General features: G+C 43.0%; 1 protein-coding gene across 2 annotated transcripts in view; it reads right to left on the bottom strand.

Moving 5' to 3' along the window:
* Positions 1 to 15,677, bottom strand: part of PIAS1 (protein inhibitor of activated STAT 1) — a 906,486-nt gene extending 890,809 nt beyond the window's left edge. For both annotated transcript variants that reach the window (XM_078683057.1, XM_078683058.1), the window contains exon 1: positions 15,568 to 15,677. In XM_078683057.1, the coding sequence (XP_078539183.1) occupies positions 15,568 to 15,591 (24 nt within the window). In that variant the 5' untranslated portion in view covers positions 15,592 to 15,677. The remainder of the gene's footprint in view (positions 1 to 15,567) is intronic.
* Positions 15,678 to 17,051: the final 1,374 nt, after the last annotated feature.

The following is a 17,051-nucleotide window of genomic DNA, read 5'->3' as shown; positions in this document are numbered from 1 at the left end:
ACAAGTAGATATGTTATTAAATTCCACACCCCTGATTAATCTTACAAATTTTTCTCCACACAAAAAAAATCCACTTTCCTAATAGAAATATAAGAAGCAATATCTCAAACAGATTTTTAAATGTGTCCAGATCTACATTGTCAAGTGACGCTCTACTGCAAGATGGCTGCTACGAGATTGCTTTGTCTGGTCAAAGAGACTAGCCAACTTTCAGATTCGGTGGTGCAATGTGGAGTGATGCAGAAAACTAGCAGCAGGGCGGCTCTGGCGATTCAGTCCTCAGTCTGTCAGCTGTGTTTTCGGTGAATCTGTTGGCGGTTACTCCACGGTCGGTCTCTGTGACTTACTCTAGAACATACCATGGCGGCTCAGAAGATCAACGAGGCCCTGGAGCACCTCTCCAAAGCAGAGAAATGGTAGCTGGATTATAAATGCAATTTTCAAAATAGACCTTCTGATAAATCGTTTATTCCTGGCATGGCATTCCCTCAATTTATGTGGGCAGTTCCGACTTGTGGTGGATGGGATAATATTTAGTAGACCCCGATCCCCTCCATGATCCCTTGTCATCTTTTTGCATAGAATTATAAAAGGCTAATGCTGGGTGTATTTACAAGATGCTTCAGCACGTTCCCATTTTCTACAAGGATTTACATTTTCTGTAATTTTATTTTGTAGTGATTTCAGGCATGGGTAACTTCTGCCTTAACTTCGAATTTGTCATTTTGCATGTTTTTCCACATGCCTCAAGTCCACTTAGTGTTTACTTCTAGCTAAACCTTTCTTTTCAGGCAAAACATGAGAATTACATTACTGCTTTGAAGGGCAGTATATCCCAATTTTTAAGCTTCATTTGCTAAACAGGTCATTTCACTTGCCCCATTGACTGTTTGGTGTATTATTCCACCTCCTGTGGAGTGCTTGCATTGTAGTTTATTAGGGAAAAATGTACATTTCAAAAGTACACTGAATCATCATACATTTATTTACTAATCTCATACATGGACCTTATACAAAAATCAATTGACCAGTTAGAAGAGAGGTCAACTGGAAATAATCTAATTCCCATTGAGCAAGGAGGATTTCATGAGGCCCACTCGATAGTGGATCACTGCTTTGGTTCATGGGCCATTGGTTGCTAGTCAATTGAGGAGATTCAAAGATGATGTGGTGATTTTCGAACTGCATTTAATTTGGTAGATCAAGGGAATTTGTAGAAGAAATTGAGGGTCTGGAACATCACAAATGGACTACCACAGCCTATGCAAGCTTTTCAAACCTCTAATTAGCCTCAAGTGGGGTAGATCTTTTGGGCTCTTATCAAGTAAAATATAAATTTGTAATACACTTCGACAAGGGTGCGTATTGGCATCTGCCCTTTTTGGGCTCTACCATGAGGACTTTTGGAGAAAAACAAACTCCTTTAGACTAAAAAAACAAAAAAAAGGTGTACACATTACACGTCTACTTTATGCAAATGGTTTGATTATGAACTTATTGGATTGTAATGCAATGGGCCATCATAGAAAATGCATCACCCTATCCAGTTACTGCAGAGCAAATCACCCAAGAGAAATTTTGAAAAGACGGATTTAAGGATTTTTGGTAATAAAACAAATACTACTACAGAGTCATTACATACTAAACTATTAGAAGAAATGTACTCTTATAACTACCCAACAACCCAGTTTACAACAAAGATAAGCCTCACTCATTTTAGCAACATTAGTTAAATTCAATCAAGAATATGGAGGACTCACTTACTCCACTCATTAAAGCTTACATGGGCAAAATACTACTGACAGCAATCACTCTACAGATGTGAAATCCAATGTCTTGATCCCAGCCTTCAAAAGGTGTTTAGATTTATTTAAAACAGAGTTTTATATAGCGCAAACTTGACCCGGAGGTATTGTGCATCAGAGCGCTTTACATAGCACCAGTTGCGTTACATGAGGCACATTCATTTTTTGTTAGGCGCGGGGAGATTAAGTGATTTGCCCAGAATCACAGGATGTTCAACATCGTTGTCGAGACTCTAACCCAGTTCCCAGATTGGAGGACGACCGCCATAGCCTTTAGGCCAACTCCTCTCCCCCATCTGCTTAATAGAAAGCAGATGCCTTAACCGAATTATAAACACACCGTTAGTTTATACAGACATTGCACAGAAAATGAACTCTTACCACCTGAACAGAAATAACGGTAATTTGTATGTTGCCCTTCTTTTACAAGCTAACTTTGCATGACATTCCAAACAACATTTCAAGTCTATGTTGGAAGGAAGTGAGGTATAGTTAGAGAAAATAGGCTAGAACGCTTGTAAACTATATAAACAGACTTGAAAATAACCCAATACAGACAGATAATTTAGTAATCTGTGAACCCTTTAACCCCAAAGTTGTGTTTAACAGAGCAGATTTACTTGTTTCACTATGGGCCTTATTACGATGTCGGTCAGACCGTCATCAACAGGACGTCCGTGGCAGTCCGACCAACAGCCCTTCGGTCCGACTGCGGAGTACAATCCAAAAGGTCAGACTCTAAATGGTCAGGGGAAGACTGCCGCCTCCAACAGGATCAGTGATCCCGTAAGGGATGCGGTCGGAATCACAATACTGAATGGAGCCGGTGCAGAGGGAGTCACAGCTGTCAGAATTACAATATCCCTTTCCGGCAGCCTTTTTATGTCAGGAAAACCACCATGAAAAGGCTGTCAGAAACTAATATTTGCAGGCCCCAAACAGGGCCTTCTTCCATAGCGGGTCACTGTAAAGTGACCCGGGGAGCAAATGTAGTGCCCAAACACACCATCATGCACCATGTGCCATGAGGTGCAGGAAGTGCTCCTTTACACAGCAGCTTGTGATGCTGCCTTTTTCCTGGGCTGCAGCACAAGCCACCAAGTAAAGGAGCACTTGAGACCAGCAGCCTGGCGGTCAAATTGTAATTGGGCAGTCAGATTGCCAACTGCTTGTCGGGAGGTTTCCTGACTGCGCAATAGCAGTCTACGGTCCGACCGACATACATGGTAATCATGCCCTTAGTAAGGAGGGGGGATTATATTTTGGGGAGGGGGGGTTCTATTGCCCTCACTTTGACATTTCTTGGAAACAAGAATGCATTCCCATATACCTTTGTCTTGCCTGAAAGTAAACTAGGAGATGAAGTCCAAATCCTGTTTGACTATGTTCACCATTCAGGGCTTTTGCTCTAAAGTACAAGCCAAAGAGAGTATGCAAATCTGTTCTCATAATGTCAAATACTCAATTAGGAGTGTTTTAATTGATTTTTCACCGTTTGAGAATTCTCAGAAGATTTATGAGGCCTATTTTTAAAAAGCATTTTACCATGTCAAAGCAAGAGGCAATTGATGTTATAGTTATGTGTAATTTTGATATTATTGAGTAGCTCAAATTTAAACTGGGTGTAAATAATATATATTGGGCAATTTTGTATTATTAGAAATGTTTCTTTCTAAATAGAACATTATCTCAATAAACTTATTCTTACTACCTAAGGAAAGTTACTTCTATTGGGTGAATCAACTATGAACGTAGTTTCTGAACAGTCTTTGTTATCCATTCAGTTCTGTTCACCTGGATGCATACACCTACCTATCCGATGTTACACTTATAGCAAAAGACAATACAGGGTCAGTAAGGTTTAACTATTAGATTGCTTTCGCTGTTGGGATCATTGGTATCAGCCGGGTTTTGCACTCAGTATCAGTTTACAGATCTGCTAAGTTTCTACATTTAACAAAATAAGACTGGTACGTCCTGGAAGCAGAACCACTGCTGCAGAGGATATCCTGTGGTGAAAACAAGCTACTGTCACAAGACCGGCTCACCCTCCTCTATACCACAGCTTGGAATGAAGAGAGTCTACTGCTGCTAAGACGACGCAATCATTGTCTTGGTGACAAATTCCTTTGGCAGAAGGCATTAAACAAACTGACAAAGAATACCGTGGCTCTATTAAAGCTCGCCCTATATGTGCATTTTGTTGACATCACAGTATAATTTTTTTTTTTTTTAAGTGTAAAAGAATTTCCTATTTCGACTTCTGAACTTAACTAAAACAATACCATCCCTCTGTACATATCCGAAATAAAGTGGCAAATTCAGAGATAGCAGTTCATGCATCAAAAGGTTTAATGTCAAAAACAGTAAACAATCACCCATCACCAAGTGTAAAAATGTTGCCAGAAGCTGAGCCCAGAAATATGACTCAACAACCACGGTCGTTTGACATGGCAGATGGAGTTAACAAAAAAACCAACAAAAACGTTCAAACACATTAAGCTGGAGATTGCAAAAACAAAAACGCCATACCCCTCTTTCTAATTTAGGTTAACAAAAATGTTAAGTACTGAAAACAAAACTTGGCTTAACATGCAGATACAACACGTATCCACCTACTACAAAACCAGCCAAAAACAGTAGGATGCATATGTAACAGCTTGCAACCGCAGCCCACAAGCAAGTGCAAGGCACCAAATCTCACAAACGCAACACAAACTCATCACCAAGACGACATGCACACTAGCTGAAAAAAGTCAAAATGCACTTACCTAATTAATCCAAATTAACCTACATGCATTTTCATCCATACAACAATGCAAAAGTCAAGAATCACTTATTCTAACAGCGTTATGGTCTACTCACCAACCAAATCAGAAAAAAACTCAAGTCTCTTCAATCTAAATACCAAAATATGGGATACCTAATGGCAAATAACAGTCTCAAGACAAAAGTGCCAGCCTTTTTAACATATAGTTCTAAAGTACAATAACCAAAAACAGATACGGGAACTTGTACCCACAACCAAACAATACCATTTACTTCAAAATCCCTTTAGAAAAAGAAAAACAAATGCCACTAAAAAGAAATTAAAAACAATGAGCAACACAGCCCACAGTAAATTTGAAAAACCCCAAACAACATATCAAAGCATGCATGTTAGACGCACATAAAATCAAGGGGTGGAGGCAATAAATCATATTGCTATTCCCACTCCTCGGAGTTCAACCAGGCGTTTAAGTACTTTTACTTTTTCCACTATCATGGCAACCAAGTTCATCAGTTCCAGGATGTTTCTTTTACGTTGTTCGTCTTGCAAGTCATCCACAGGACAAATAAAGAGACAAGTCAGCAAGGGCCACCCAGTAATCTGGTCACAATACTGGCACAGCACTCACTTCTTCAACAGGTAAAAACTGGATAAATTATTCAGTTGTGTATAATGAGCCCACATTGCCATCATCTGCTCATTAAAAAAAAGATGGCAGACAACAACATTCAAAAAATTTGATATAAAACACTATTGAAATGGCATTACTTACTGCGAACAAATTATGCAGCTAACACAAAGACCTTTATGTGATGCACATTGTATAATCTAGGCTGAAAACATCACCAAAGCTCACTTGCCTTCGAATGGGGGAGAAGAGGCCAGTGCCACCTCCCTTTCCTTAATGGACAACTCCATCCACAGCAGTGCTTGCTAACACCAGCTGGTGGATACGAGGCATGGTATATATCACAGTGTAAGGCAAGCCTATTGGTGCCTCTGATGTTACAGGCATTAACGAGAGAAGGTATCCTGCTGCTGTTTCACAGCCACTCTTCAAAGATCGAGTTGCTGTTATAACAGGGCTGTAACCTTAACCAGACTCCACTCCACAACTCATCCACAACCACGGGACTACGTGGTGGATCAATCCACAGGTGGGCTCTGCTTTGAAATTCCTCTCATGCTGGAAGCCAAAGTTCTCTCGTTCTCAATGTTAAATGAGGAGCCAACTTCACAGATTGTATACTGTGTGTGAATTTAGGTTTGTAGTCAAGAACTGGATCACAATTAAAGTATGAATGAGGACCAACCAGAAGTTATAACTAGGACAGCAACTCCGATCTCTTTGCCCAAACACCACCAACAGTGCCATGGAAAAGTATGGGGTTTCTAGATGTCACATGTGGAGATGGCAGGAAATAAAATAGTAAGGACATTCATAACAGGATGTCTCAACATTGTTGTACATTATAATAATAATAATAATAATAAACTCTTTATTCGGTTTATCACAAGGAAAACCATAAAAGAAACAGTCAAGAATACAGTTGATAAAAAAGTGCAGGTTATACAGTAATTTTTTTTTTTTTTATTCGAACAAAAGACAGTCTGCAATGAATATAAGCAGGCATATTGAAATAATACGTTTCAATGTTGGTATTTTTGCAGAAAGAATGTTTTAAAGATTTTTTCTGTGATTCATGATGCATTTTAAAAAATTTAGAGCTGCATAACACACTTCTTCAGTCTCTAACAATTGCAGTCGGTAGAATGCTGGTCGACACTGTCTGAGACCCCACCGCCTAAATATGGGGAGAAGCCAACATTTTCTGTGAGGGTGGTAAAATTTACAGAACATGATCACGTGTATGTTGGATTGTATGGACTTCCCATCACAGGGACATGGAGGCAAACTTGGTTCCCATCCTTTATTCGTTGGAAAAACAACCAATCTGAAAAAAGTATCCAGTCTGAGCCTGGTCATCAGCATTCTCTCGTATGTTTTGATCTGCAGGGTTAAATACGGTTGAATGCCATATGTTGTCTGGACCAGGTTCGCGTGAATAACTGATGGTTTTATAGCCTCTGATGTCAGTCTCACTGTTTCTAGGTGATGAAGAGCTAGTTGCTTCAGGCCCTTCTTTGACAAGCCGACTATCGACTCAGGTTGCAGATAATAGTTCTCAAGGCCGAGGTCTGTAAAAAAGTTTCTGATATAACGAAGCCACTTCAGCCTTGAGGAGTAGTCAAGTGACATTGTATCAGCCACAATTGACTGTGTTAGCGCGTTTGTGTCAGATGACCAAATTCGCCTCCACAACATTAATGGTTGGATTTTGAGAAGGTCCTCAAGGTAGGGGATTCCCAGTTCCATATGGGAGGCGTAGGTTGATGTGCCTTTTGGTGTAGCTAGGAGAAATCTTATAAATGTGTTTTCAATTACCTGAAGGGCTCTAACGTCTGTATGACCCCATACTCCTGCTCCGTAAAGAGTGATGGCCTGGCACTTGGCATTATAGATTTTCAACAACTCTACTGGGGCCCTCCTCCCCAGCTTCTGCGAGAAAATCTGTAAAGCCGCTATCGATCTTTTAAACAGATGACATCGCGTCTCCACTGCTGGTTTCCATGTCAGCCTGTCATCTATCATGATCCCGAGATATGGGTACTGTGTGGTAGTCTCGAGTTTTTGATTGTCAAGATACATCTTTTTTGTGCCCTTCTTCACACCCCCTGTGATCATGACAAACGTTTTTTTTACATTCACCTTTAGATCCAAACTACTCATGAAAGTAGTGTATCTATTCAGTGAGCTCTGGAGTTCACGCGGAGTTCGCGCCAGGATGACGGCGTCATCCGCATAGAGCAGAGCTGGGGTCAGGCGCTGTTTTACTCTTGGGAGGTTCTGGGCCCCCCTCAACATATCCCCCTCCAAACCATTGGTATAGAGTGAGAAGAGGAAGGGGGCCAGGACACAGCCCTGCCTAACTCCCCGCTCCACTCCAAACGACGCCGTCAGCTCGCCGTTCCTTCCAAAGCGAACTCTCGCCGAGGCACCCGAATAGAGCTCTCTCAGAAAATGCTAGTAAGGAGGGGTCCACGTCCATTTGTCTTAGGACTGTCCATAGTTTTGAGTGCGAGACGCAGTCGAATGCGGCGGACAGGTCCACATAGACCATGTACACCGTACTCTTCTTTGCCTGCATGTATTTGCCCATTATCAAGCTGAGGTTAAGGGCCTGCTCTACCGTCCCAAATCCTTCTCGGAACCCGGACTGCAAGTCCGAAATGATGCCTCTTTCCTCGCCCCACTGCTGAAGTCTCTCCAGGATGACCCTCCCCACCACTTTACCGAGAGAGTCCAGGAGTGAAATGGGGCGATAACATTTCACGTCCTGGCGGTCCCCTTTCTTAAAAATGGGGACCATAATTGACCTGGTCCAAGATTCTAGTACGCCCTCGCTAGCTACAGCTATACACACTCTTGTAAGAATGGGCGCCCATAGATCTTGGTTAAATTTAAAAAGGTCTACTGGGACGCCGTCAGGGCCGGGAGCTTTTCCAGTCTTACTTTTTTCTAAGGCCACTAATATGTCAGGGATATCAAAGGACAATGGAATTGGATATTGTACCTTGATGTGAGTGTTCGTTGGCCCATCTGCGCACGCGTGATCTTTAAAAATATTTGCGAAGTGGGCTACCCAGGTATCCTCATCTATGGCCACCTCTATCCTAGGGGAATTGTTATCTGTAAGGTAGGGGGGGATCTGACCGTTCGCCAAAAGGCCTGACTATTTTTCGAGTGAGCGCTCTTGTTTAGATCTTCCCAGAGCTTCTCTTTCAGTTGTTGAGCTCTTCGCTTGCGTTCTTGGGTGTATTTTCGTCTGAGGAGTTGAATAAGACCCGCATCTCTTGGTTTGTTGTGGAGAGCAGATTTTAAATCAGATAGGGCTCTAGTGCAATTATGGTTAAACCACCCTTTCTTACTGGGGTATTTAGTTGTTGTTTTTGCCGTAAGCAATCCCTTAGTTATTTCTAAAATTTCTGTAAAATTGTTTAAAACCTCTGCATGGTTTGCCGCGGGGTCCAAGCATTTAATTAGGTTTGGATATGCCCGGTCCACTAACTTTTTTGTAAGTTCGTTGGGATTAACCTTTTCCCATTTTATAGAAAAGCCGTTGTTTTTTGCTAGTTCTAACCTGTTTTGAGTGAGAGTGTTGGCTATTTCGGTGGCCTTGGATTTAGATTCGGTAATATGAAGGTCCATTTTTAATGCGGAGTGATCACTTAGTGGGTTAGCCAAGACGTGGTAAGCTTTGGCCATCGAACGCAGTCCTGGAGAGAAAAGGATATAATCGACTGTCATTTGATGGCCTCTGCCCACATAGGTCGGATGGAAAAGGTTTTTTTTCGCATTTTGGCAGTTGGCGATTACTAGGTCAAAGTCGGAGAGTATATTATTCATTGCATTTCCTGATTTACTGTGGACGAAATGGGCTAACGGAGCCTCATGTTCGTCCACAAACCCACAACATTGGGAGTTTGCCATAGAGCATGGGTGAAGGTTGAAATCGCCTCCCCATAGGAGGTGGATCATTCCGGGGTGGTCCTTCCACTGATAGAGACTTCTTAGTCTCTCCTGTATGTTTCTGACAAGAATCAGAAAATCATTCTCGTCTAGATTATTATACATGTTAACTAGGAGGATAATATCTTTGTTTACAAGAGAGAGGGATGTACATTATTAGCAGATGGCACCAATAGACGGTTCAAATTATTGACTTGAATTCATAAACTCTGTGTTCTTGAAATAGGTGTCATTGGTTGCTCAAGTGTCTAATCAAACAGCCTCAGCTCAGCGTTGACTCTGCAGTCTATGCAATACCAAAATATTTATGTGCCTCAAGAACACACAACTGATGTTACAAACGTTAACAGCAAATGTTTATCTTATACAGATACAGTTAGTGAAGGACGGTTATGAAAAAGCATAAAGAAAAGCCATGTTAGAAAATTATCACTAAGATTCAGAAGCACCACTAACATACCCACAAAAGGGAACTCAAACTAGGTATTGTAGATTCCACAAAAACTGCTTCCCAGCTTAATCCTCAGAGGGGATGTACTCACTCTGGTGCCCCAAAATAAGATACATCAAGGTTAAAAAAAAAAAAGAAAATGCTCCCCCTTTTGCCCAAATTTCAACACAATGTTCTGGAGCGCCGTCTGCTTTTAATGTTTTACATGGGAACGCAGGCAAAAAAAGTCCAATTAAATTAATACATACATGGCTTAGAAATGATACTTGGGATCGCATCAGTTAAAGTTACAGACCCTATGTTACTGTAAAACCTGCCCGCCTAAATATCTCAATAACTCCAACACAGCTGAACAGCTCATCTTAAACACGGGCCTCAGGTGCTATACTTGACGCGATGTCTGCTACCGGAAGGCACAAGTGTTTAAGAAATTAAGCCCGCTGACCAATGTTGTCTAAAGTAAATAACATTACGCTTTTGGAGACTGCCTATAAAAACTCGGTCCTTTGGGTGTCCAAAACTCCCAACTGTGACCATCAGGAGGCTAATGAATAAGGTACAAATAAAAGATAAGTATGGATGTGCTACTCTCGCATCAGTGCATCGATGTATGAAAGTCAAGCTAAACTTCACCTCTTTACCCCGCGGACCACACTCTACATCCACACTTGCAGCCGCGCATACTCCAGTCTACAACAGAGCGGAAAGAGCAGAGCCCAACGCAGCATGGGCATATACAACTGTCGTTATTTGATAATAACCAATAATTTCCTTTATGAACTGATCCCCGAAACTACATCCACGCTGCATTCGCCACTGAACACCGAGTGCATTAACACTCAAGAATGACCCAGCTGAGCAAGGCAGCAAACACAAAAGGTTCATGGACAGAAAGAAGTACGATATGTATGAAACATGCACTGCAAAGAGGGCATGGAGCAACGCGCCAAACCAAGTCGATTCATATGACTTCCAATGAGTACGTTATCGATAATAAAAAAAAAGCTGGACCGTGTCACATTAGGCGCGCTTTAGCAGGACCAATCTTAAGAATGAAAATGAGCAGGTACTTATCCGCAATTTGTACAAACTGCTACCACGATAAAAAAAAAAGACTCCCCCCTGCTAAGAGCACTGGTTTTTTTTCCCCAGGTCGGTAATTTAGCCCCAAGGTTGGCTCACCTCACCTGTGCTGGGTTTCACTAGTAGAAACGAGTAATTTAAATACCGCTTTATGCTGAAATTGAGGGGCTAAAAAAAAAAAAACTCTGAACATCAACACAGGTGAATACCTCTTGACAGGGATGGGCCATGGATCTTTTAAATGAGTAATGAATTTGGATCTTGCCTGAACACGACTAATGCATAATAAAAGCATCTCTAATACTATATAAACATTAGTGAAAACCAAAAACGCAGAAAGGCTTCAGTCAAGTACCCACAAACAGAAAAAAAAAGACTTAGCCGAGGGTAAAAAGCCCTCCCCAAAAGGGGGGGGGGGGTGGTAGTGTGTACAATTTCTGAAGGAAAGAGCTTCTCCCAAGTAAACAGTAAAAAAAAAAAGTAATTGTGGAAGCAGGAGGGATCCAGTGGCAGGAAAGATTATACTGGCTAGAGATCTCACACTTTTGCTCACCAACTTTCCTTACAAATGGGGAGCAATGCACAAGGTGATGTTTAGATATAGTAAACGAGGAGAGGAAATCCAGGGTGGCAAAACGATTGCGTGTACAAGAACAGTCTAATAATGCATATCATGGAGCTAAAGAAATTAGAGGTCTAGAGACAGGGTGGGGGAGGGTGGAGGGAAGCAGAGCCAGCACATGAGGCCCCGCTGTTGACCTATCAGCTGTGGAGGGGGAGGGGAGGAGAGCAAAAGATTAACCTCTTCCAGCCCGATATACTCCAGGGATACAGAACGGCGGATGGGAGGGTTTCGATCACTGATCTCAATATTATCCAGATACAATTAGAATCGTTAGACATGTACGCATTTACACCACCACCCCCTCCCCCGACAGGTAAAACGGAGTCCTCACCAGCCAACGCCGACAGCCTTCTATCGTATAAAGACAAAGTGCACAATACCCTCCCAAAATACGTATTTATCTTGGGACCCCCTCAGCAAGGTGCTGCACATATCCTGTGTGCATCAGTGGACGAAAACACAGCTGGATAGCAGTCCTCCCCAATTCGCAGACATGAGTACCACCTCTGCCAAAAAAAACATCCACGGGTACCCTAGGAGGAGTTTTACTCACATGTAACATTGTACGCGCCTGGCATACATACTTAAATCCAATAAGCAATACATTTCAACCTAGTCTCAAATTACATTACACCATAGTACGGACCCCATACGGAGTTATGCTTTTGCTACGAATGGTACATTTGCAACAATATGTCAGTTGGATGCCCTATTTCGGAAAGGCTTAAAAGACAGCTAGCACAAGCCCAAGTGTAGCTTGACTTCCTAGGACAACGGCCGAGAACACAGAACTTGGGACACTGCAGCAAGGTGGTACGACTACCCCGACTGCATCAAAATGAGGGTACCACATCTGGTTCTATGTCGTCCCAGTTCGTTGACACGAGAGGGGAAGCGGTGTGGCGCCGCGGCCAGGGCGACTGACGCTGGAATCTGGGGATCACGGTTCGATCCCCGGCTCCGGCGGCAGATTAGCCTAGCACCATGTGACTCTGGGCAATAGCTCGCTTAATCTTCCCGACGGCCCCCAGCGCCTAGAGACCCTTACGGGTGATTGTGCGCTTTACAAATGTGGACTTTACTTACTTTTACTTTACCTCTGCCAAAAATTCTTACATAGGCATTCCAGAAGCGATACACTTCAATGCTACAATAAACAACTGATAATTAATAGTAAGGATGCATTATATACCTATTTTCTAACACCTGTGCCACTACAGATTTAGCTGGTATGGTTAATGGTATATCAGCCTCGAACCCGCATTTCAGACTATCACTTTTGAGTTGACTTGCCTTAAATGGCGATTATATGCCCCAGGGGCAACAACTGTATCTCACAAGTGAGGCCCAAGATGACAGAGGAAGAAACAGACATATGGTTGTTTGTGTTTTTAGTTCATCTGGGACACAGCCTAACATTTGTATTTATTATGATTGGGTCGCCATTTGAACAGGTGCAATTTAGACTGAACTGTTACCTTTGAAACTAGGTCAACACGGATTACATTTTGTTTCTGGCAAAAAATAAAAAACGGAATGTCGCAGATGAAATTACAAATTCTATAAAGCATTAACATTTCCAAAATGTAAAGGATAGCATTTTTCGAAAAATGTAGTGTGTCAGTCAGCACCATAACCATACAGGCAACAGCATGAATATTAACTTAGCTAAGAGAATTCGCCTACAATAATAAGAAATGGGGCCTGCCTCTGCCTAATCAATGACAATCAACATGGGCAGCATTTTGCTTGCATAATGAGTTAGGGCAAAGTACCAGACCAAAGCCTGAATATCAGACGGCAGCAAATGCTTTTATGAGGAATTAAGCAAATACAAGCGTAAGTACCAGAGTTGCTCTTCTGTCATTACAACGTATTTGCGAAAACGAATGAAGGAAGTAAACACCGATCATGCAAGAGGTCTCACTGTGCACAGAGAACAAGACAGGGGGTCAAAAATTGCCTAATCCCAACATTAAATATTCGCCTAAAAACGCGGCGAAAGGGACAAACATGCAATTTAGTCTACAGCTGAGCTTTCAGTGGTATAGAAAGGTAGGTGTAGTAGAAATGTCTTGAATCGGTGTGGCTAAGGAAGCCAACTAAATATTTTCTAAGAGAAGTGGTGTAGGACCTGGCTTAAAACTAAAATGATGTGCTTCACAAAGCGTGCACTAAACCAGCGTTTGGTCGCCACTATAAGATTTCTGTTATTGAATGCAGACATATAACAACGACGGACATATATGCCTAGAAGAGCCTAGTCATATTGCCTTTGCCAATGCTTGCTAGCAAAATCAAATAAATAAAAGTGATTTTGTGTATAATTAGGATTGAAGAGGTTTCAATTCTGAAAATATGAGTCTGCGACTAAACATTATTAAGGTCTGTGGAAGGTGTTACGGTCTCAATCACTTCCATTCAAAGTGCTTTACTCTGCAGTCTCTTGTTGTATTAGACACTTGCACACCCTTTCTAGCATTATTGTGAAATTCTTTCTGCGTACCTCACACGCAACATGTCTCCTTTTGCAAGCATTTCCTTTCATCTCCTCCACCTGAACCCACCCATATCCCCTCCTACTGCACTTTCTTTGGCCCTGTCAAAAGTTAGACAGCTGCGTACCTCCTTTGGGAACTCATCAGAGCATGAGAACTGGTAGGTATGTGGCTACTGGACTGTGTACTCTGCAGAGAGGCCAAGGATTGGATGTGCATGTATTCTTAAAACTTTCATGAACCTGAACAGACACTATGAGAAATTCAAACTGCCTTCAATCCGAGCTTCATAACTCCCACAAATGCACAGCCACCTACCCACCCACAACCTGAAAAATAAAAACTCACCCAGGCACCCATGAGCAATCAAATTCATGGTCTGTTATACACAAGTCGTATTGGTTGGAAAGAAGAAAAAAAACTTCATGAACACAAAATCTCGAAAAATCAAATACTCTTAGGTTACGCAAGATAACTCCCCCGAGGACGTCATCTTATACAATGACAGCGATTGAAGTACTTGCATCTCTGCAACCGTAAATATGCCAATTTCAATAGAGTCAAGTACGTAACTAACCACGTAAGCGATCGACCTTAATAATAACAGAGAGCGAAGGGAAGGTCCGCCATAACAACACACTGGAAGCAGTCACACGTCACACTTTGCAAGAACGTCTGAGTCGCGACAGTCCCCGAGTAACAGTCTCGCTTACAACATCCAATATGAGAACTTAATAACAATGAGCAATAAGCGAGAACGACGTGGTGGCATAATTGAACGCACAATTGACATGTCCAGCTATAATAACAGTACACCCTAGCAAAAATCATTGTGACCACCCCTGACGAAACATGAGCTCCAATACAGTGAAAAGGAAAATGCTTGACTGAACAAGAGTGATGCCCTTCCATAACAAGAACAGATCCACTTCTAGACCACCCACTTCCTTGAGCACTCACTATGGCAGAGTTATTGACAGAAGTAAAATTGGCTAATTACCGTCATTCAGAAGCCCACTGCACCAGTAACAATAAGTTAAGAGGGAAATGTACTGCTGTCACATTAGAAAATCCACCGGAGGAAAGCACCTTTCACAACACAGCCGCCTCGTCAAGCGCTTCAGTGCCCCACATAAGGGCAGTAAGCGCTATATAAATGCTGCCATACAATAGTATCGTATGATAAATACCTTTAGGTAGCGCATCATACCTTCAAAAGATGAACTAGACGCATATATGGCACCCATCAACTTTAACAATAACAGTGTGAAAATACAACTCCTGTTCAGCTCAGCTATTCGTTTTAAACAGCAACAATGCCATTAATGTGGAACATTGTTACAACCCTCGCAGAAACTAGCATTCATAGCAAAGTAGGACGGTCACTCCTTAACCCTCTCTTCAACTGCGATTGCCCATCAGTGTTTGACGAAAAAGGTTAGAAAGACGGTGGCTGTTATACGTGGCCGTTGTTCACATAACTGCTCAAAACGAAAAGCAGCTATTATTCCTTCTTACACTTTGGAGAGGGTCTCAGCTTCACTCCCCATGCGCATCCATGGGTACAGTGTGAACATCCCCATCTCCGCCCACTTCACTGCCCATACAGCGCAAACCTTATGAGGTGGTCAGACCATGGTTAACCCAGATTTAAGGAACCTGTGTTGCCCCTAACCCTGCCTCTCCAATCCCTTCCCGGTTGCGAAGACTACGGCCCCGCCGGTGAATTCCAGCTGCGCTTTACCTTCAGTTCCGCACTGTCCGCCATCTTGTCCCTTTCTGCGCACGCGCAATGAACCCGTCGGGGACGTGGCTCTGGAGCGTCACCTGACGTCACCACGGTGGGTTTGAAAATAAGGCGCTAAAGGAACGCAAGGAACCAGAGAATGTGAAAGCAGATTTATTAATAAAAGTTAGTTACGATAGTAGTTCGTGTTCTTCCATTTCACAGGACAAGATTACACAGAAGAGACCGAAAAGGAAAACTCTTTACGCATGGCACTGGAACAGTGTGAGAGCAGCGCATGTCCAGAAATCGCAGCTTGTTAGAGCAAGCAGCACTGGGCAAATACAGCTGTGCGAATGTACATAGCACGAACTCTGTTTGTTTTCACCCTCTTTTCAATTATATTCACCTTTCTAAATGGTAAAAGCCTGCATAGCCGTCTCTGCCTTACCATCCCTAAAGGGCATAACCTTCTTTAATTTGAATGGAATCACCTACATTCACCAGCCAAGAAGTTGACAGGTATGTATACTGCCATACATGCCAACATTTCAACTTCGATAAGCAGACCTGCCAAGTATCACACATTAGGTGTGATGCACACGCATTTAATTGTGGTGTTCCGCATCACCGCACTGAAATTGTCACATTGTCTCATTGTCACGCACTTATGCTACTCTGAAACTCTGGCTAGGCAGGGTGCCAGCGTGCGCTGCGCCGGCTCTGCTGCTCCCCACAGACATGCTGGCAGCTACAGCTGGGTTCGGTATGTTAATAGTTTAATGTCTACTCTCAGCAGAGGCGCACCTAGAGTCAAATTTCAGGGGGAGGATTAAGAAAAAAATTCAGGGGGGGGCTGATTCTTCAAGCAAAAGGCAGAGTGGAGTTGCAGGGGCCCTAAGAAGGGATGAAAACCATCAATCAATCAAGACACTTATAAAGCGCACTACATACCCGTTAGGGTCTCAAGGCGCTGGGGGGGGGGGGAGAGGGGGAAGGGGTGCTGCTACTGATCGAAGAGCCAGGTCTTGAGGAGTCTTCTGAAGGCCAGTAGGTCTTGGGTCTGCAGTAAGTTGGTGGGGAGGGTGTTCAAGTCTTGGCGGCGAGGTGGGAGAAGGATCTGCCGCCGGCAGTCGTTCTTCGGATGCGAGGGACTGTGGCGTGGTTGGCGGAGCGGAGCTGGCGGGTGGGGGTGTAGAAGCTGAGTCGTCTGTTGATGTAAGCTGGGCCGGTGTTGTGGAGAGATTTGTGTGCGTGGAGGAGGAGCTTGAAGGTTACCCTCTTGTTGACGGGGAGTTAGTGCAGGTCTCTCAAGTGGGGGGTGATGTGGCTGCGGCGGGGGATGTGGAGGATCAGGCGTGCCGAGGCGTTTTGGATGCATTGCAGCTGTCTCAGGAGCTTGGCCGACGTTCCTGCGTAGAGGGCGTTTCCATAGTCCAGCCTGCTGGTGACGAGGGCCTGGGTGACTGTTTTTCTCGTTTCGGTGGAGATCCACTTGAAGA

This window comes from Lissotriton helveticus, chromosome 3_1, assembly GCF_964261635.1.
Source record: "Lissotriton helveticus chromosome 3_1, aLisHel1.1, whole genome shotgun sequence".
Taxonomy (NCBI): domain Eukaryota; kingdom Metazoa; phylum Chordata; class Amphibia; order Caudata; family Salamandridae; genus Lissotriton; species Lissotriton helveticus.
Note: the sequence above shows the minus strand (reverse complement) of the source record. Positions and strands in the feature narration are given on the sequence as shown.